The 22,625-nt window shown below is 42.1% G+C and overlaps 1 protein-coding gene across 2 annotated transcripts; it reads left to right on the top strand.

Moving 5' to 3' along the window:
- Positions 1–2,593: 2,593 nt before the first annotated feature.
- On the top strand, positions 2,594–22,290 carry cbarpa (CACN subunit beta associated regulatory protein a). 2 transcript variants are annotated; one of them, XM_008433854.3, is made up of 11 exons: positions 2,594–3,268; positions 3,519–3,705; positions 9,191–9,262; positions 14,584–14,735; positions 14,864–14,925; positions 15,031–15,193; positions 15,272–15,452; positions 15,527–15,664; positions 17,400–17,598; positions 18,531–18,735; positions 18,806–22,290. In XM_008433854.3, exons 3-11 carry the CDS (start codon positions 9,215–9,217, stop codon positions 20,658–20,660), a joined length of 3,003 nt encoding a protein of 1,000 aa, XP_008432076.2. In that variant the 5' UTR covers positions 2,594–3,268; positions 3,519–3,705; positions 9,191–9,214; the 3' UTR covers positions 20,661–22,290. The 2 variants fall into 2 exon arrangements, with proteins under 2 accessions (XP_008432076.2, XP_008432077.2); XM_008433855.3 differs by lacking the exons at positions 2,594–3,268; positions 3,519–3,705 and adding an exon at positions 3,962–7,244.
- Positions 22,291–22,625: the final 335 nt, after the last annotated feature.

Raw genomic sequence — 22,625 nt, 5'->3', positions numbered from 1 at the left:
TGGAGATTTTCAAAGGAAAAACAACCTTGTATGTAAAAAATGTACTTTAAATATTTAACCAAGTACAGTGCCTTGCAAAAACGTTGACATTTTTCACATTTAATCACCACAGATGCCAATGTTTGTTTGTTTTTTTATTTTATGTTTTTAATGTGAAGAAGGGTAGAATTAAAAAAACTGTATCTCAAGATTTGGATGTCATTTAAAACCTAAAAGCGCATGGCACTACTGCAAACATACCAACACAGGACCATTTGCACAAACTCACAAGGAGATAATGAGCCAAGATGCTCGTGGTAACTTTGGGAGAACGGCTGAAATCTATAGTTTATGTGTGAGAATTTACTGAATGAAAAAGTTTTAGTTGTGAGACCAAAATTGAACTTCCTGGTGGCCCGTATGTATCTGGCAGAAACATGACGAATTACTATAAGACACCATCTCCATGGCAAAACATAGTAGTGGCAGAGTCATGCTGTGGATACCCTTCAGCTACACGCACGTAGGAAAATTTGCTCAACATATTTGCTGTCGTAATAATTCCTTGGAACTCTTTAAACTTGTAATTTGGTAAATTAAACGCAAAAAGACAACTGTCCATTCATGGCTAAACTTCAGATATGCTAAAAGTTTCTTGGCACAGAGTGTGGTGAAGTATCATTTCATTTCATTTCATTTCAAAGAGCTGAAAAGATTGTTTAAAAATGAGCCTCACTATTAAAGAATGTATTGCATATCTGCCTCTGGAGGTAAGAACAGGGTGAACGTCTCTTATCTAAACTTTGAGAAAAGACCTTTGCATACTTTCTCCACTTTGAGTCGAGCCATCGTCTCTCTATCAGAGAGTGACGTGCATAGAGGTAATGTGAAATTTAAACTCAGGCTGCATGCAAAGTTTTTCAGAATTGAATTTTCAATCTTGTTCAATGTCACTTGTCAAGCTCAAAGCTCGATTACTAATCAGTCAAGAATTCAATTCAACAGAAACTGCATGTCACCATGAAATAGGCTAAGCAGTCTCAAAAAGTACCATCTTTGTATTTTACAATAATCAAAGCTTTTATGTGCAAGCGGCGCATATAGGTATGGAGATTTGATTTGCCTTTTTGTGAAAATAACATGCACCAACTCTTTGTTTGGTGTTTGGTGCATGTGTGTGTGTGTGTGTGTGTGTGTGTGTGTGTGTGTGTGTGTGTGTGTGTGTGTGTGTGTGTGTGTGTGTGTGTGTGTGTGTTTTTGTTTCATCGACAGAAACAAAGACGTAGCTGAACATTTTCAAAAGACATTATATTACAAATTTAACACAAACGAGGCATTTTGAGCTCAGTTTGAAAGTACTTGATTTACTTTTTGGTTCATGTCATTTTTTTGCCGTTTAGATGCAAATTTTTTTTCGTAAGGAGGAATGGTTTCCAAAGACTTTAAGTGAAATTGATCATCTTTTAATTGAAGAGATGAACACTGTTTGCTTTGCTCTCCTACCCACTCCTGTCTCCAAAGATTGGCCAGAGTCGTCATGATCCCACAAAACTCAGATCAGTAAATCTGAATCTTTCTGAAAAGCATTTTGAATCAGATGCTTGGAGAGGTTAGTCGTTTATCAGTTTCTTGCAGGCAAGCGGAAAAATGATGGCCAATAAACAAACCGGACCACGACTATGAAGCAGATTTCCAAAGTTTTGTTTTGTTTACGCTTTTTGTGCCAAAAGAGAAAATTAGTTCTTCAGATGTGATATCTTTCCTTCTCGCCATATCATGAAGGCTCAGATTAGGCCTCCTGCCATGCCACCACTCAGCCTCTGTCTGTTTTATGTAGCAGACTCAGAGGGCGCACACTGCAGATGCTGAAATGGAAACACTTCTATTTTTTTTTCTATTAAATCCCGGCTGAAAACACAGCTGAGTATTCTGCCTTGCAGATGTCTTTGAATTCCTTCAATCTCTTTCACCTTTTTTTCACAAATTGCAACAACCTTCATTAGTAAATAAGGACGATTAAAAAAAAAAAAGTAACATAAATAAAAACATTCAGCAAATGACTTCAAATGTTTGTTAGAGAACATTAGTGAACAAACAGCATCTTGAAGACAAAGAAGCACAGCAAACGAGTCAGGAATAAAGCGTTGAATGGCTCAAAGAGAGCTATGTTCAACACAGGACTGAATATATTATGCAAAATGATACAAATAGAGAAAACCTAACAGGACACCAAACATATTGAGATGTTATTCAGGAGAGCTTATTCAGGTGCTGGCATTTCAGTCAAGAAACAGAAGAAATCTTTAGCGAAGACTTGGAAACTGATGTTCACATATGCACTCCCGTGAATACATTGCAAAACGTTTCAGGTTTTAAATGCGCAGACCCTGAAGAGACTTTTAGCTTCAAGGAAATGTGGTGTTACAAAGAATTAACTCAAATAGTTGCTCAGGATTTCAGGTGGAAGAAAGCAAAATCATCAATTATTTATTTATTTATTTATTTATTTATTTTTGTCAAAGATTATTTAAGAACAGTGATTTTCCTTACTTCCACTTCACAACTCTTATATGCTGCTGTTCTGTGAAAGGAAAGACGTTTGTGGCTGCTGTGTGACAAAAATGTGAAAGAGGTGGAAATTTTTCCAAATCACACATGTGAATGTGAAAGTAAAATCGCAACACAAAGTAAAAATGTACATCATCCTTCATTAGAGTGAGTAGCATAAATTCAAACACATTGTGTTGAGCTAGCATAGCATGAGGTGGACCGGATCTAATTCAGAAAACAAACTGAATGCTTTTAGACTCCTTTCGACTGAGGAGGCAAAAGTACAATGCTGCCACCAAGTGGCCAAGTGTGAAATGACCAAGTGTGAAATGACACAAAGCTTTACCGCACCCGTCCGTCTGTCCGAGCATCTTATCTCCCAACACGGAGGCCGAGTGAAGCACAACAAAGTAAAATAAATAAATAAATAAATAAATACAGCTTGAATGTGACAGTCTGAGCTTCATTAATGGTGAAAATGAGATGAGAGTCGCTATTCACGGGGCTGCTCAATGAGGACGGCTTTCCTCTGCCATCTCACATCATGACCGCCACCATCATCATCATCATCATCATCATCATCAGTGCTGGTCACGTGGCGCTTCGGGAGCGGGCGGTGGGTGTGTCTAATCGCGTGTGGTTTCATTCATAACTACAGTCGTTATTTGAAGCCCAGAATAAAGTATGCAGACGGGGCAGGCTGGCTGTGGACCGCTTTTCTCTCCGAGTCTACAACGAGGTGAGTCCCTGTGTGTTTTATTTTTATTTTATTTTATTTTTTATTTTTTATTTTTACCCCTTCCTCTTACTTTACCCGGACCAGGCTCTGGCTCTGGCGTTTTTTTTCGCGGTCTAAACGTGGTTCTGTTTTAAATTATGTAAGACTCAGGCGACACAGCTGACCCCGTGTTTGTGTGAGCGATGTCAGACGGCGGAGTTTCCCTGCATGAGCGGGGGTCCACGTCGTGATTTATCCCACCTCCCCACAGGACTGAGAGCGGGCGGTGCATTGACATGGGACAGCCCTGCTGATCGGGGGGTTTTCGGCGGAGAAGGGAAGATGCTTCTGCTGCTGATGGTGCTGATGCTGAGCACCGGCTGCAGCGCGTCCCTGTAGTCCAGCAGCCGCACGCAGACGGCGGAGGGAAGCTCCTGTGACACCTCCCGTTATAGACCGTAAGACACAACACATCTGGAGCCCCTCAGCACCCACTCTCACCTGCAGTAAAGTCTTCCCCCCTCCTCCCGCGCACATACACACATACACACACACACACACACCCTCCCCCACCCCTTCCTCCTGCTTTCCTCCCGCTGATGGTATTTATAAAGACACAAACACCATCAGTGTGATTGAAGCGCTGGGAGCTAGAAAGTGTGTGTGTGTGTGTGTGTGTGTGTGTGTGTGTGTGTGTGTGTGTGTGTGTGTGTGTGTGTGTGTGTGTGTGTGTGTGTGTGTGTGCGTGTGTGTCTGAGCTCCCATCTGCCTGGATGATAAACCGGAGATGAAGTGACAAGCTAACATGTTCTCAAATCCCAGATTATCATTTTTCAAAAACATAGAGTCAGTGTTGATTTATTTATTTGAAAAAAATTATTATTATTATTTTTAGCTTACTTCAAAACAAGTGCTGACATATGCGAAACTGTAAATGCATTGTTGTATTTTTTTGAGAATGTTGCTAATAATCAATAATTATATATTTTATTTAAAATGCCTTTCATATCTTAAGAAAATGCTAACAAGTTATAGATGAATTTGACTTAATCTTACTAGAGCAAAACACATTTGTCCGATGATTAACAGTTTGACGTTTTTGGGTCAAATCATTTATGTCCATACATTTTAAGTGAATTTGCTTTAATTAGATTTGTCCTATAACTTGCCATGTCAGAGGGGGGAGTTCATATCCATGTTAGGGAATAAATATTGTTTTGTTAAATTATCTTGCTATTTGCTGCTTCACCAAGTTTGCTTGGAATTTCCTGTGTGTGTCAAACCATCACAAGGTAGTGCAACTCCTACAAACTGGAAATTATTTGACGAATGAAAATCTGAAAAGTGCGGCATGCATTTCAAGAGCCACCTTTTGCTGCATTGAAAAAACTTTTTAAGTACGTTTCAGCGTTGCACATCAAGCAAAAATAGCTCAGGCTCGTCCAACCTAGTGTCTGTGAATGTAATTTTTTTCCAAGTCTTCTAGATTGGATTTAGGTCTGAACTTTCACTAGGACCTCCAGGGGTCTTCAACTCTAGTCCCAGAGGACTGGTGTCCTGCAACTTTAAGATGTGTTTCTGCTTCAAAACGCCTGGATCAAAGAGTAAGGTTACCATGGTTCAGTGTGTTTTTTCTTGTAGTTTTATACCTCAGATAGTGTTTTAAAAACTTGGTTTTTGAGAAACCAAGCACATGTCTGCTGTGTCCATAAAGGTTTTTTTTATTACTTTCTTTTTACAGGGGCTTTCTTCTTGCCACAGTGCAACTCTGACTATAAAAAAAACAACATACATGTTGTTTCAACACGTGTGTGTGAATTGCTAAATTCAGAATCCACGTTTCAAAATGTTCCACATTTTGTCTCAGGATGTATTTTTTTGAATTATATTTGACAGACTGAAACAAAATAATGTATAACTGGGGATATTTTTTTAATAAATGAAAATCTGAGAAGTGTGGCATGCATTTGTATTCTGCTCCCTTTACTCTTACACCCTTAAATAAAATTCATAAAACCCTGTAGCTTAATATGTACTTTGATATCTCTTAATTTTATTGGTTAAATTAAATTATGAGGTCATTACATTATGGTTAGGTCATTACATTTATGTTAAATTCCCTTTACTTCTCCACTCCATTTGACCTTTTAGTGTGATCGCAAATTTAATTCAGTTCTTCTGAAAATCCACTTCAGATTTCAACCATTTCATCTGAAAAAAAAAACCCCAACAAAAAAAACAAAAACATTTGAATATCAGGCTGCTCTATTTCTGTTAGGTGTGAATGAGAGAAAACTCTCAAAAGATACTCACAAATGTCAAGACAAGAATAACAAACGGGCTGTGATTATGAGTAAACCACCGGGGGAGATTATTTATCGGAGCAAGGATTCGCGGCCACGCGCAGCGTGTGAAGCGATGGCGTGTTGTTCAGAGCTGCGGCCTCGTCGTAGTTACCTCGAGCTGAGATATTACATAAAATATGAGTCTCCCTCACGGTGAGGGAATGTGCAGCTGGGTTATCAGCGTGTGTGAGGAATCCTTTACTGCAGAAAAGTCCTTTTAACCTTAGAGATGATCATTAGGCCAATCACACAAAAATGGAGACATCGCTCTAGTTCAAGATTCCTCGCATTGACTTCACACACGGCCTGTAATGGATTTTAGAAAGATTTATGTGATTTGAGCGGTTAAGAGCGATCCGCTCTGTGTCTCTGAACGTCCTCTGCACTCACCACCAGACCTCTTAGAAAATAAACGCTTGTTTTCCTACAGTTTGCTCCACCTTCTTTGTATTTGTAGTACATTTACGGGACAGACTTCCACAAAGTATGTAATTGCGAAACGTTAGACAAATTAAACGTGGTTTGAAAAATATGTAACAAACAAAAGTTTGAAAATGTGACACCCATATCTTGAGTCAATATTTAGCACAACCATCTTTTGTTGCAATTACAATAACTCTATAAAGTCTATAGCTTACAGATCTAGGCTTTGCATATCCAGACATTTTTTTGAGTCCTTGCAAAAAGGCTCAAACTGTGGAAGTTTGCATATCAAGAATCCCTAAACATCAATTTTCAATTCTCGCCACAGATTGTCCATTAAATTTCGGTCTGGTTTTGGTCTGTTTGTTCCACTGTGGACTTCACAGAACAGCTTCATTTATCCTGAGACTAAATGACAAACCAACAAGCCCTTTGTGCTCATTAAGTTATTTCTGGAGGTAGTTCGTTGCAGTGGATTAATCTTAGAGGAGTTATGATAACTAAAAAGTCGAATACAACGGGCAAGCCACAAGTTTCAAATTGTGTTTGTGCAACATTTTGACAAGCATTTTTATTCCACTTCACAGACGTGCCATCCGTTGTGTTGGGTGATTTCAGAAAGTCCAACACAAACACAGAAGTTTGGGACAAAAATGTGAGCTGTGCGGAATGTTATAACAAAATCTGAGCTGACATTAAATGCAAAAATCTTCAGAGATAAATTGGGCAGCCGTTGTCTCTGAAGGATTAAGTACAGTCTGGGATGGGAAACAACTGGAAAATCATTTATGCAACTTTGGCAAAGAATTAGTTGCAGTCTGAGAAGGCATTGATTTAACACTCAGATCCAATTACAGAAAAACTCAATCAAAAACTTCACTTCTACGCAGTTTCATTTATGCTTAATTTATCTTTTTACGCTTTTTCCCTGTTGTCTTATTTAGCAGTTTTCATTTAACCTTCAGCCTTAACACACACACACACACACATCAGTTCTTCAAGGATACAAGACTGAATATCATAACTGCTGCAGAAAAGATCTTTCAGTAGAAACTCCAGCTAAAAAGCGCTAAAAAGGACAGAATTGATGAGTTTGAATCTTTTCATTTTTCTTTGATGTGTTATATCCACTTTCCTGGTGCAAGCAACAGCTTGAATCGACACCAAAGGAAGCGATTCTCTCCCTCAGGAGGCAACACTTTGCAAAGCCAGCTCATGCTCTCTGCAAGGTTTGTAGGAAGCACCACACCAAGGTTACCTACAGTACAATCATCATGCGCATGACTGTCAGATTAAATTTGAGCTTCAAATGATTCGTTGGAGCCATGTTTTTTAAATTTTTTTAATTTATTTGTTTTTTAGCATCATTTAACTGCAGTGAATGTGAGAAAAAAATAAAAATAAAAATTGGCACAAAATTTATTGTGAATTTTCTCAAATCACCACAAAATCAGACTAATACACAAAGGCACTAATATATGCATAAATTCCCATAACTATTTATTTTTTTTATGTCTCTTATCAAGTTTCACCGTGACCATTCACTACCTGACCTGCTCACATGACCACTGTTCTTGGCTGAATTTGTACATTTATAAATTCAGTGGTGTCCTGGTACGAAGCAGATCTCGGATCTGTTTTTTTTTTTTTTTTACAGAGGTTGAGTCATGGGTTTTGGAAAATGCATTCCAGATGCTTAATTTCAACCTGGTTCATCTCTTCTGGAACCAGTTTTGATGTGTTTTTGGATAATTGTTCTGTTGGAACTCATGACTGAACCATTTAAAGGGCCGGCTGAGCCAAAATGTATTGATAAAACCCATCAAAGTGTTAAAATATTAATAAGTAGCTGTCCCTCCAGGATTTTATGGTTGTTTTTGTTGGGGCTTTTTTTTTTGTAATCAAAATCACAGATTTTGTGATAACTTCAAAATCTTTGTAAGGAATTTGTGCTATAGTCCATGACTTTAAATGTGACTTTTTATTCCTCGCTGTAACTATAACTTGACATCAAGTAAGGCTGAGGCAATGAGTCAATTAAGCCCAATGTTTTTGATGAATTTGAGAGAAAAAATTTCAGTGAAATCAAAAAAAAAAATGTGGGGATCAGTCGATTTTGTGTGAATTTTACAAATTTGTGATTGATGTAATTTGGAGCCTACATATAAAAAGTTACGGCGGGCCAGATTTGGCCCCCGGGCCTTGAGTTTGACACAAGTGATTTAAATTGAAGTGGAAGAAATTGGAAGCAGTTCTAGTGTTATTGTGCAGTTCTCTAGGACATCTGGCAGAAAGTAGGCCCAAAGGCTTGAAAGCAGGTAAAAAAACAAACATGAATGCATGTTTTAGGAGGAGATCATTGAAAGAGTAAAAGCATGTCTCTGTGTGTCAATTTCATGTTAAAAAAAACAATTAAACAAACAACATGCGAGTCCGACACTCCAAACAAATGTCCAAAGAGGAAGAAGCAGCTGTTTTGTATATTGTATTTGCTTTCACATCACTGTGACCTTTTCAGGAGAGGTCTCCTAAAAGTCATCGGGGAGTTTCAGATTAAAAAGGACAAGAGGTGCCACTATCGTCAACGCACTTTTTTAACACACTGAAGCCTGTGAGGTTGTAACGGTCGAGCGCCAAGCTTGAGTTTTGGATCCATGTATATCAACATAGTGTCGTATAATAAGTTGGGCAGTGTTAACTTTGCACAGCCCAGTTTTTAGCATGCACATTAGCAAAAGTAGGCTGAACTCTCACCTCTGACCTCTGGAATTCAACCCTTGCTGTGCACACACAGCCTTAGCTGGGTGGTGGTTTGAGGAAAATTTGTTCACATTTTTTGGACTGCGGCTTTAAAGGCCAAGTTTGTGGCACGAAGCCAGCCTTTCTAAATTATCAGAACAATTTCTGCCAATAACAGTCAAAAGTGAATCCCAGATTACTCCATAAACTCCTTGGTAGACACAAAAATCCCGCGACGTTTTCAGTTTAAGTGACATTCATCAAAACCTATGTAAACTTCTGACCAGCTTTGTAGCTCCACAGCTTAACCAAACTTTATCTCAGAGTATTTAGAAGTTCAGTTGCACAGTCTGTATTCTGTAAAGGACGGTGTAATGTTTATATAATCCGAACTGGATGTTTTAAAGTTGATCTGCGGCTCTGTCTTCCTCCACAGGGCTCACTCACTCTGGCCTGGACCATGAGCAATGATCTGCCTGTTCTGACAAGTCTGACAGAGAACTCCACTGTGAGTACGCTGCGTATCCAGCAACACATGCTGTCCACACCTACATATGGCACGGGATCTTGATGTTACGCTTGGAGAAACTCTCACGGTGTTTTCTGAATCCCTGTTGGGTTTCAATCAGGGTGGGAACCGCGGAGAAAGGCATGTTGGGGAAAAACAGTGTTCCAGGTGTCGGCTTCAATCTGCGGGTGCTGCGGGGGTGACGGGCTGATGGGAAACCAGAAACTGAATATGGTTCTGGATGGATGAGAGAAAGACAAAGGAGGAGTCTGAGCTGGTTGCTCTGATCGCCGGTCAGCTTGAGTTCTCTGTGGAAACGGAGAATCGACTTCCACGTTGCTCTGCACAGCGAGTCAGAAAGATGGCTTCACTGCTCCGCCTGATGGATGGAGCTTTGCTTCCCGTTTGGCTGAGTTTGTAGAAACAGCAGGTTTCATTAAGTCACGCTGCTCCGATACACACACACACACACACACACACACACACACACACACACACACACACACACACACACACACACACACACAAATGTAATCATGGTTGTTTCAAACACAAATACGCTGTGCTACCAGAGATTTAGTTAAACACAACATTGAATGAATCTGTTCAGATTAGCTGTTTCTCCATGTGACTGCAGTAAAACATTATTTAGTGACTTTTTTTTTTAACCAATCTTCACCAGAGTCAATAAGTGCAAGGACACCTTACATTTAACTTTAGTTTTCTGTGTAAAAGAGCGAAATTAGTTCAAATCTTTAAGCCACATATCAAACCACTTAAAGCTTCTTCTCTTGCCTCATGGTTGTGGGCTGCTGAATGTAAAACGCTTTGTTTCATCTTTAACTTGGTTTAAGTTAATATATTCTGACTTGAGGCTATTTTTTAGAGGCATATTGAACAAAAAAAAAATTGTTTGTGGGTGTGACCACACTTATTGCCAGCCAGGTCTGCTTTCTGAAGTAAAAAAAGGAAAGCTTTTTTTTTTTCACCCTGTCTTATATCCGGTGACTTGATGCTGTTACAGATCCTCTGGGTGTCTGATTGGTGGTTCTACAGAACAACCTTCAACGCTCAGGACTGACGGCAGAGTTTCTCTTTCCCACCCATATTTTATCTGAATTCTGATGGATCTATCGCCGGTTCTGCTTTATGGTGGAGTCATGGTGATGTGCATTGGAAACAAGATACAGTGGGGCAAAAAAGTATTTAGTCAGCCACCAATTGTGCAAGTTCTCCCACTTAAAAAGATGAGAGAGGCCTGTAATTTTCATCATAGATGTACCTCAACTATGAGAGACAAAAGGAGAAAAAAAATCCAGAAAATCACATTTTCTGATTTTTAAAGAATTTATTTGCAAAATATGGTGGAAAATAAGTATTTGGTCAATAACAAAAGTTCATCTCAATACTTTGTTATATACCCTTTGTTGGCAATGACAGAGATCAAACGTTTTCTGTAAGTCTTCACAAGGTTTTCACACACTGTTGCTGGTATTTTGGCCCATTCCTCCATGCAGATCTTCTCTAGAGCTGTGATGTTCTGGGGCTGTCGCTGGACAACACAGACGTTTAACTCCCTCCACAGATTTTCTATGGGGTTGACATCTGGAGACTGGCTAGGCCACTCCAGGACCTTGAAATGCTTCTTACGAAGCCACTCCTTCGTTACCCGGGTGGTGTGTTTGGGATCATCGTCCTGCTGAAAGACCCAGCCACGTTTCACCTTCAATGCCCTTGTTGATGGAAGGAGGTTTTCACTCAAAATGTGACGATACATGGCCCCATTCATTCTTTCCTTTACACGGATCAGTCGTCCTGGTCCCTTTGCAGAAAAACAGCCCTAAAGCATGATGTTTCCACCCCCATGCTTCACAGTAGGCATGGTGTTCTTTGGATGCAACTCAGCATTCATTCTCCTCCAAACACGACGAGTAGAGTTTTGACCAAAAAGTTCTACTTTGGTTTCATCTGACCATATGATATTCTCCCAGTCATCTTCTGGATCATCCAAATGCTCTCTAGCAAACTTGAGACGGGCCTTGACATGTACTGGCTTAAGCAGGGGGACACGTCTGGCGCTGCAGGTTTGAGTCCCTGGTGGCGTAGTGTGTTACTGATGGTAGCCTTTGTTACTTTGGTCCCAGCTCTCTGCAGGTCATTCACTAGGTTCCCCCATGTGGTTCTGGATTTTTGCTCACCGTTCTTGTGATCATTTTAACCCCACGGGGTGTGATCTTGCGTGGAGCCCCAGATCGAGGGAGATTATCAGTGGTCTTGTATGTGTTCCATTTTCTAATAATTGATCCCACAGTTGATTTCTTTACACCAAGCTGTTTACCTATTGCAGATTCAGTATTCCCAGCTAGGTGCAGGTTTATAATTTTGTTTCGGGTGTCCTTTGACAGCTCTCCAGTTTTGGCCATGGTGGAGTTTAGAGTGTGACTGAGGTTGTAGACCGGTGTGTTTTATACTGATAACGAGTTCAAATAGGTGCCATTAATACAGGTAACAAGTGGAGGACAGAGGAGCCTCTTACAGAAGAAGTTACACGGCTGTGAGAGCCTGAAATCTTGATTGTTTGTTATTGACCAAATACTTATTTTCCACCATATATTGCCAATAAATTCTTTAAAAATCAGAAAAAAATTTGATTTTCTGGATTTTTTTTTCTCCTTTTGTTTCATAGTTGAGGTACATCTATGATGAAAATTACAGGCCTCTCTCATCTTTTTAAGTGGGAGAACTTGCACAATTGGTGGCTGACTAAATACTTTTTTGCCCCACTGTATATACTCTGCATCAGGAGACACATTATTTCTCACTGCCTGAATTAAATCAAACTAAACTTGAACTGTCTTCGTTCACGTTTGGTTTGGATTAGCAAAGACATTTCTCATGTGTTGAGCCGGAATAATGAGCAGTCGAGGCCTTAAGAGCCATGCAGTGAGGAAGAGGAACATAATTTCAAATGAAACTAAAAGCTAGAGAGGAATTTACGGATGAACACCAGAAGAAGTAGCTTCATTTCTGGAGACTTGTTCTCTGGTTTGAAGAAAGTCCATCTGAAGTGTTTGGCCGTAAAACATCATGTTTTCACAAATTACTGATTGGTACATTTCACAAAATAGATGGCATCGTGTGTCTTTTCACAAGTAGTTTGTAAATTTTTTGGTGTCAGCTGTCAGTGGAGACACAGACATTTTCTCTCTTTTGAAAGATGTTTGAAATGCAGCTGCGGCTCACACTATTATTATCCCGAAGTCGTTTTGCACTCCACGAGGAACTCCTGGGCTCTTCCCTCCCCTCTTGAGCCTCTCTGGATAATTCTCTTTATACATCTTCATCCATTAGCCAAGATCAAACATTTCAATTGATTAATATTCTTTTCGTGCGGGCAGAAAGAGTCCAATTATTCTCGTCTTTCCACTGAAACTGACATTCGGAGAAGAGCCAGGAAAGTCGTCAGTGGGGATTGCTCATGTGCGTCGGCATCCTCCTCCTCCTCTTCCTCCTCCGATTTCCATTTTTAGCCTGCAAAGGCCTCATTTCCCTCTCATTGAGAAGAGTTGGGAAATTGAATTAAGGGTCTTGCTGACGTTTCGATTAGCATCCCGAGCCCCGCTCAGCCGAGACTCGGTGTATTAATCAAAAGAGAGCAGTTGGTTGTCTGCGTGTTTGTGTGTGTGTGTGTGAGCGAGCAGGCGGTGTGTATCTGGGTGTGTGTTTGCAGCGAGGAGGCAAGGACTTAAGAGTCTTCCAGTGCTGATTCCACTCATTAAATATTATGGTGCTTACAGCTGACAGCGTAACACCACAAAGAGAGCCCTCACTCGCTCTTTAGAAAAAAAAAAAAAGAAAGTCAATCAATTACAGTCCAGGCAGAGTGAATTCTGCCACCATGTTCCCTTAACAAAACACAGCAGTGGAGAAATGCACGCCTCTGCCGGGTTTTGCTGGTCAATGAACGAGTCTGGATCTTTGGAGAGGAAATTAAATTCATGCCCCGCATCCCAGGCAATATCACCACATCAAAGTTTAAGCGACTACAACGAGGTTTAGAGGGATATTTATAGATAAAAAGATCAGATATTCAAATTTAGATTCATGAGCTTCGATGTGTTGCTGTTTCTGGGTGTTTTTACCTTCATCCTTCAGTCTGGATGTTGTTGGTTTGGAGTCCTTTGCAGAGCATTTCGTTTGAATGCACAGAAAAAGGAAAGTGTCCAGATAAGGAAAAAGGAAAACCAGGGATCTGTCCCAACCCACGCACAGCTGGTAACAGGATTACACTGTGTAATTTGGTAAAAATTTCTGCCCTGATGGAAACAAATGTATCTCACTCACCCTCTCGTGGGAGGCCAGCGACTCCAGCGTTCTGTGCAGCTCACATTTAAACAGGATTTAATTATGTCCTTGTGACTTTATAGCACTGATTTGCTGATAATGTTTTTTTTTTTCAGAATATGAAGTACGCTTGTGAGTGAATTAAAAAAAAATATCCACAACCATTTTGGCATTTTGTCACGTTAAAAAGACAAACATCTGTGTATTTTATTGCTTTAGACCTACACAATGTTCTGCATGCTGTACCTGCAAAGTTTCAAATCTCAAAAAGGGTGGTATGCATTTTAATTTTATGGTATCCAACCCATTTTACTGTGATGCCCCAAATAACCAGAAGTCGCCTGATTTTCCTATGAAGATGGTTTGTTAGAGAGCATTAGGGAAGCAGCAACATCGTGAAGGACAAGGAAGAACAGCGGCAAGTTCACCAAGAAAGTTGAGGAGAAGTTTAAAGCACCTTGGGGTTAGAAAACAACATCCACAACAGCAAATGTACCAAGACATGTACGTCCATCCAGACTGACTGGTTGGACTGGAAGCTGCTGCCCATACAATTCCCACGGTGGTGGTACCATCATGCTTTGGGATGCTTTTCTTCAGCAGGGGCATGGAAGCTGGTCAGAGTAGAAGAGAAGATAAATACAGGGCAGTCTTGGGGGGAGGGGAAAAAAATAGGGCAGCAGTCCTAAACATACAGTGAGAGGTACGAGGGAGGAGATTAGATGTAACGTCCTAGTCAAAGTCCAGTCCAATGTCCAAAGCTCTCCAAAGCTCACCAAAATGTCCTCTATGTTTTGCTGTTCAGACTGGAACAGGAAACCACGATGCATATCAATACGCACTGTGACATTTGCTGCTGCAGCCAATGTTTATGGAATGAAAACAGCTGGAAGCTTTATAGCATTTATGTAGACTATAAATACGTTATAGTCCACAATTATAACGTATTTCTCCCCCTTTCTTAAATAATCGCTCAGCAACAGGATGCGCCCGTGTCGACCGGCCAGGCGGAGGACTACGTGCTGCTGCTGGTGCTGCTGAGCGTCTTCGCCGGCGGGACGCTGGTCCTGCTGTCCCTGCTGCTGCTCTTCTGTCACCGCTGCTGCTTGGGTGGACGACGCTACTCCAGGTGAGTCCTGCCAGAACCCGTGTGGTCGGTGTGGATTGCAACTTGAGAAATCCACGTAACGTGACAGAGAGCACTTCTCCTTCTGTGCTTCAAAAACACAGAGAGTAAAAGTTACTTCCTCCCTGCAGAGCCAGCGATGACCCTGAGAAGACAAACACGACTTATGCTGAGGATTCTCAGCCCACGCAAGGTCAGAGCCGCGCCGTTTTGTTTTCCAGTTTCACACATGCTTTCTGGTTCGGTGTCGTCACAGACCTCTTTTGTTCCTCTTCGTCGGCACGTCCTTGTCTCTCAGAGATCACAATTCGCCTGGATGAAGCAGACGCTCTCTCGGCGTCGAGCTGTCACGATGGAGAGTCGGACCGATTCGTTTCCACCGGCTCCACGGGCCGCAGAGTGTCCTTCAACGAATCCGCGCTGTATGAGCAGGAGAAAAACACACAGGAAAAAGGACGCAGGTAACGTCCACTTGAGCAAACTTGGGTATTCTTCCCTCTTTGGCGGACGGAGATCAGACGCTTATGTCTCGACCTCAGGTACACGCTCACCGAAGGAGACTTCCATCACCTGAAAAAGGCCCGGCTGACCCACCTGCACCTGCCTCCCTCTCCGTGTGACCTGAAGATACTCACCATCATGGAGTGCGACTCCACGGAGAGCAGCACCATCAACATCAGTGAGACTTCGGCTCCCGAGCTGCCCCTCAGCATCTACCAGGTAGCTGAACAACATCAGGTCGGTGAGCCGCCACATTTCGGCCTCTGATGCAGTTTCCCGTCTCCTTTTCCCAGCCTGCGGAGAGAAGAGTCCCTGACTGGCTGGGACAGAGCCTGAGTGGGGGGCTGCCTGGAGATCCACACCACTCTACCGTCCTGGACCAGAGAGACAGGCAGTCCTCTTCTGTCCTCAAGTCCCAGCGCTCTCAGACAGTGAGTCTTCAACTTTAATGAATGTCGTTTTCATTTGAAGTTCATACTTCTAATGAATCCCTTGAACGTCTAAGGAGACTTCAAAACTGTTCATCTTTTGTTTGCTTTTGCCGTTTGTGTGTAACTTTGTTTACACATGAGTGGAGATGGTTCCCTCACCTTTTTCAAATCAGACAGAACTGGTGTCAAATGTTTGTGCAGCAAATTTTTTTTTTGTTGGTGCCGCTATCAGTTTTAAGATATTAGGAAATGTTTCGAGGTCATAAAAGGTCAACCAGCCCCTCCACCTGATTCAAATCAGACAAAATTGGTGTCAATCAACTCGACTACGTTTGTGCTGGTTTGTGCAGCAAACATTTTTGTTTGTTTGTGCTGCTTTGAATTTAAAAGTTTAGAGATCAAACAGTTAACCAGCGCCCCACTTTTACTAAATCAAAATGACCTTTAAACTTTCATTAATGACTTTAATGCCAAAGCAGCACAAACTAAAACATGTTTGCTGCACAAACCAGCACAAACGTAGTCGAGTTGATTGACACCAATTTTGTCTGATTTGGAGGTGGGGTGACCAACTTCACTCGGGTTTTGCTGACACATTTCAGCCTCTGATGCAGTTTTCCACCCGAGGAATATTCTTTATTACACCACATTCAATAAAGTCGATATCCAAGTCTAAATCTAAGCTAACCTTTCTGTTGTATATCAATATTTATAATGCAAGACAGAAAAGAAAAAGTGAACAGCAGAAATCCAAAAGTACACAGAGAACCCTTTTCATTCTAAATCTCAAGAAAGTTTAAGATTGTTGTAAGATTTTTTCCATCAAAATTTTTATTATAAGATTTTAGATGCTGTGACCTGACTTAATATGGGGTAAACATGTATGAAACCCTCAAATATCTATCAGCTGAAAGTGAGAAATGGGCCGATGTCAGAGACTAGATGGCTGAAGGAGCATCTCAATGAAGTTACTTAGTTTGTCGTACGGCTGATGAAGATCAAACTCAACATCACGTTTACTGTGAAATCTACAGAAAGAGACTGTGAAGCCGTCACTAAAACATGCAAGGGAAACGCTCTTTATGATTTGTGGAGATTATAAACAAAAACACTAAAAATTGTCGCGCCTTATTTGCCACAGTTGACAGGTTCACAAACCTTCTTGTGATTATATCCCCTGAACTCTAAAAGTTTAAAAAAATTAGAGGGTTAATCTGCACATCATGTCATATCTCTTTGAAGATGTTGCATTACATCCAATGTCTACCAATTGCGGTTTTGGATAATTTCCCCCTTAAATATGGTCTAATTAAGCTGCGAGAACACAGGGAACATTCTTTGTTACATAGTGAGACATAAGCCACGGCTGTACTTTGCAAAACTTGTCCTTGCTTCATTTATTTTGTCTGTACTAGATCATTAGCTGCTATTTATCTGTTAATGTGCAACTTTTGTTTTCAAACTCAAAGCCAAGCTGGTCTGTACTGAACTCGGTTTATTTCTACAGTGCAAACAAATCCACTGATTTCCAACACAAAGTGAAACTCAGTCGCCTGCTAGAGGCTCAGAGCTGCTGCTGCTGCATCAGTCATCGCTGCAGCTGAGTGACAACATGACAAATGCTGTCCCCCGAGGACTCTGGCTCTCATTGTCGCCATCCATCTCAGCCGCATGTCCTTCCTTAATGCGTCTCCACCTCCCCTGCATCCTCCTCTGCCTTCATCTCTTCTGTCAGATGGAGGCCATCGGAAACAGGGGCGAGGCCGAGAGCGAGTGGGGGCCGAGGGGAGAGCCGGCTCAGGCCCCGGGTCCGACGTCTGTCCTGCACTTCCTCTCCAAACTGCGGCGACATGCCAGCCTGGAGGGGGCCGGGCCTTACTTTAGGAGGTGGAAGTTCGACACCAGCCATCGGGCCGCCAGTCTGGACGCCAAAGGTTTGCGCAGATTCGCGGAAACGCTAAAAGTTTTCGGGAAATAAATATGTATTTAAAAAAAAAAACAAAAAAAAAACAAAACTTTAAACTGGCTTCAAAGGAAAGATGAGACGTATTCAGAGCTGTAGTACCACAAAATAAAAGATTAAATTGTTGTTTATGCTTGTCCCAATGAAAATAAATACAAGTTGTTAAATTAATAAATAAATGCATTTATTATCATTATTTAATAATCAAATATACGAGCCGATAAATGTGAAATTCATTCATTAAAAAAAATAATGAAATATTATGAGCATATGTAATTATAACAGTACTAAGTGATTTCATGGTTCCTGTGTAACACTGCACCATGAAATGATTTATTTGTTCCTGCATCTCGTCAGATCTGTCCGACCTCTGATGGGGGACAGCTGCCTTTTGTTAAAAAATAATATTTGACATTTAAGGTTCAATTTCTTATTTAGTTGCGCTACTTTAGAATCTCGTACTTCATTTCTTTATACATTTACTTAGACACCTACAATTGATTTGTTTATTTAACATTTATTTAACAAATTTCTGTATCTCAAATTTTTATGTATTAATACATTTATTTTTTAAATTTCATTTCAGTTATGACAAGTGTAAGTAATACCTTTAATGTAATCGTAAGGTAAGGCAGGGAAGGTAATTTTATTTATATGGCACATTTTCAGCAACAAGGCAACTGAAAGCTTAAGATGAATTAGAGGAAATACAAACAAAACAACAAAAGAAAAGCAAGAGAAAGATGAAAGTATTAAAAGTTTACAGAAAGGTAAAAGCATAGAGCTACATATTGGTTCCCCATGTTTAGTAAGAATAAGAATCGATTAACTAGTAGGTTTCTCTGAATCGTGACACATTTGGCACTAGATGGAAATGTGAAGATGTGTGTGATTTCCTTCCAGGCTCCCCAAAGAGAAAACCTTTTCAGAGACAGAGAGCAGCAAGTGAAACCACCGACCACACCGATGAAGACTCCTCTCCGTTCCGAGATGACGCCTTTGAATCTTTCCCACATATTCCCATCCAGACCAGCGGCCTCCAGTCCCTCTCCGCTGAGACTCTGCCTCATTCTGAAACAGCTCCTACATCCTCTGTCTTCCTCAGGAGGTAATTCTCTCCTTATATAACAATGATTTCAACAAAGTCAGGTTCTGACTGCATGTTCTCTCCTGCGCAGGCTAAAGCTGGAGGCCATGGTGGAGGTAGGTGGCAGCACCACCAGCAGCAGCAGCAGGAGAGCCGAACTCTGTCTCCCATCTGATCGCGCTCTGGGTCAGGTTGAGACTGCCGTCAACGGAACTGGAGCGGAACAAGAAACGGCGTTTGGAGCAGCGATAAGAACCAAAACAACAAGAAATGAGTCGGAGTCTGCGGAAGATGACGACCTGTTTGGTGCGGGGCCAGGACCAACCAGGCGGGACCGGTTTGAAGAGCTGTTGAGACAAACCGAGGATGCAAAAACAGACGTTGGCACAGCTGGTGTGAGAAAAAAGAACAATGCAGGGACAGATGAGGGAGACGATGTGACATTGGGAACCGTGGCCAGAAGAAGGACAGACTCAGGCTCGTCTCTGTCTTTCATGATCCACCAAGAGAGCTCAGAGGCACCCCCGTCCCTCTACAGAGATATCTGGAGCCTGAGAGCCTCTCTGGAGCAATATGCGTCTTCAGATCAGAGCAGCACCGATCGTGAGTCGGTCCGCAGTGACGCAGACAGCGTCTCGTCCTTTGGCGGCGCAGGAGCTCGCTCGGGCCTGGACACCTGCCTGTCGCAAGACCTGGACGACGAGCCTGAAGGAGACGGGGAGGCGGAGGGCGGAACCAGAGGGGCGTCAGGGGTAGACGGGGAGATGGGGAATGGAGCTGGTGGAGAGGCAGAGGGAGGAAATAGGAAGTTGCTTCAAATGGACAGTGGTTATGCCTCTATTGAAGCGCCATCCAGAGCCCCTGAAGATATGAGGCTGTTTGGGACTCCTGGGGCCCCTCGGGGGAAGACTGCATCTGAGAGGAGACTGTTTTTTACCAGCTCTGGGAGGAAAGGCTCAGTGTGTGAGAGCGTGGAGACCAAGTTGTTTCAGGAGGAGCTGGAGGACCAGATGGCCCTCACCGCAGACACAGAGGACAGACTAAAACAGAAATCTCAGGGTGACTGTCTTTCTCACACCCTTCAAGAGCCATATCAGCTACTGAAGTCCCTCCATCCTCAGAAGCCTCCAGAAACACAAACTCAGCTCATTTCTCCGTTGGTGAGCCCGACCCCACAGCCCCCGAGTCCTCATCGATCCCGTCTCCGTCGCCGTGACTACAGCATAGACGAGAAGACAGACGCGCTCTTCAACGAGTTCCTTCGTCACGATCCGCGCTTCGACCAGCAGGACTCTCCGCTGCGGTCCAGGCACAGGTCCAGGGTTCACCTCCGGAAGCAGTGGCAGAGACACAAGCAATACAGCGACCCGGGTTCGGCCTCGGGGGGAAGGTACTCGCCGTCTCTAGAGAGACAGAGGTTCATCCCGCTGAGGAGGGGGGACAGCGCAGGCTACCCGCTGGACACCAGGTACCACAGCACCCTGTCGAGAATAGCGAGCGCTGCCGATGAAGAAGCCAGCGAGGTCGCGGCTTCTGAGGAGGCGGCAATGGAGAGAGCAGAAGTTCCGGTAGGAGAGGCAGCTGCAGGGAGCACGGCCGAGAGAACGGCCGACGGAGTAGACCCAACGAGAAGCGTCTCCGCAGAGTTGGCTGGTGAGACTGATGGCTGCCAACTGTCCACAAGCAAGGAGGCGGGAAGCGCGAGCAGCACTCTGTCGGCGCAAATGAGCCACATGGACCCCAGAGTGGACAACAGGAACAACAACAGCAGCCAGGCCATCGTGTCAGAGGTTTCCCTGCAGGCCCAGAGCAGCCTAGCAGACAAGCTGGTGGCGTCGGTGGACGAGAGACTCTACGGCGGACTGCGCCGCGCGGAGAAGACCCGACAAGCAGGGTCAGAGGTCATCGTGACGCACACTGCCTCACCGGGGTCCAATCCCACATAATCCCCTGCCGTTGTATTTATCACAAAACCACAATAAGTCAAACATCATCATGTGTCAGACACAGTCCAACATTATCACGTGTCTCTAGCAGCATTAGCTTCCAGCATTAGCATTAGCTTCCGGCTCGTCCAGTCACACCCGAACTGCCGCTGTGACGTCCCTCCGTCAGTAACCAGAAAACTCATCGCCGACATTCAAAGATGTAGATGCATCTTTAGAAAATGTTATTTTCTGACCTACCTGTGACTTTTTAGCATGCTAAGTCCAAGCTACGTGTCTGTGAATAGTGTACAGTTTTAACCTCTATGAGCACTTTGATGGGATGAAATCTACCGCTGGTGTTTGTCAGCCATTTCTCTCATGTCCCTTTCCTCCTCAAGTGTCCTTGTTTGTCTCTGCCGTCATGAGGGTGAAAGGTCGTGTGAGAGAGCGGTCATTCCACGAATAATGATACGGTGAACCGCAAATGTCTTCACAGCCCCTTGGCTTTTACACTCACAACCACAAAATTGTGTTTAGGTGGAATTTTACGACAGACACACATGAAGTAGTGCAAAATTTGATTTTTTAGCTTTAAAAAAAACAACCTCCTTTTGAAATTAAGAAAAACGCTATAGAACCAGAGAGAACAAATGAGAACATTAATTTTCAATTCCTGCCACAGAATCTCAATGGGATTTAGGTATGGATATGACTCTACGATTAAGGTCCTCTGACAGGGTTTAGCTAAAGTGAGTGGTGTGCAACATGTAGGCCAAATGGTTCAGCTGTAGTCTATAACAAAATGAAACAACCAAGCTCCTCCAGAGTTAGCACGCTCCTCTTTAGTACTTTTATGAATAATGTTCCCCTAATATTCTTGTAACAATCCACAGATACCATCAAATACCAGCAGGATTCATATTGAGAATAAATTAGCCACAGTTGGACTATGGTATTAAGTAGAAAACCTCTGGAGACAATTATTTGCACTGGGTTTTTATTTCTGGCTATTTTTATAATTGCACACCAGTTTTTAGATCATTTGTTCATTTCATTTAAAATACATTTAAAATGCAGTATTTGTGTCCGTCTGTCGCATAGAATTTCAATAAAATATAATTTTGTGGTTGTAAAGTTTTAAAAAAACAAAAGCGGTGTGAATACATTTGCCAGTCACTGTATGAAGAACGATACCAAACATGTTTACAGCTGCCCTCGCTTTCATTAACACTTTATCAGCCGACCTGAAGATATCACTATAAAACCAGATGGAAAGCAGAAGATGCAGTCAAATAAAAACAAACAAAAAAATGTGAGCAGTTTTGCATTTGCTCCTTATATTTAAGTTGTGTTTATTTGTGTTAGTCATCAGTTCTTGTTATGTAGCACGACTGAGGAGACGGGGTTCAGGCGTGGGCTTTAGTGTATCTGGGACTCTTTGGAGGGAAGACTGACGGATGATGCTTGAAGTGAGTGACAGAAGCCTCCGAGGCTTTTAAACAGATTGCTCACGGAGGAGTTCAGGCTGTCACATGCTGAATGTAATCAGAGGTGGCGTTGCCCTGTGCCCAGGAGAAAACGAAATCATTAACACACTGTGTAAGTCCAAATAAAAACGCGGGAATAATCCGTTTTTCTCCCGAAAACAAATCTTGCAGAGTCTGATAGTTTATTTCTTTTGAGTCTGATTGTACATAACCCTGCAAAAACTCCCAAGAAACGTCAAAAAAAAAAAAAAAAAAAAAAAAAAGCACAATCAGAAATGTTTCTGGAAAAATGTGGAACATAAGATGATTGTTTATGGCTCAAAAGTGACTAGAAATTAATATCATTGGAAAGTTTGCAGTAATAGTAAAAACGAAATGCCATTATTACTTAAGGGAAAAAAGGTGAGAATTAATCGGGAATTCTCTCAATACACTGGAAGATGAGCAAATGTATTTTTCCATCTAAAAAATAAATTTAAAATGATTATTTTATGGC

Source organism: Poecilia reticulata, chromosome 17, assembly GCF_904066995.2.
Source record: "Poecilia reticulata chromosome 17, P_reticulata-male-v2, whole genome shotgun sequence".
NCBI lineage: Eukaryota > Metazoa > Chordata > Actinopteri > Cyprinodontiformes > Poeciliidae > Poecilia > Poecilia reticulata.
Note: the sequence above shows the minus strand (reverse complement) of the source record. Positions and strands in the feature narration are given on the sequence as shown.

What these genes read in the sequence shown, in the direction of transcription:
- cbarpa (XM_008433854.3), top strand. Translation starts at nt 9,215, where the DNA reads ATGAGCAATGATCTGCCTGTTCTGACAAGTCTGACAGAGAACTCCACT. An exon ending in CGCCAGTCTGGACGCCAAAG is followed by an intron (nt 17,599 to 18,530) that starts GTTTGCGCAGAT and finishes ATTTCCTTCCAG; the next exon opens with GCTCCCCAAAGAGAAAACCT. An exon ending in TCCTCTGTCTTCCTCAGGAG is followed by an intron (nt 18,736 to 18,805) that starts GTAATTCTCTCC and finishes TCTCCTGCGCAG; the next exon opens with GCTAAAGCTGGAGGCCATGG.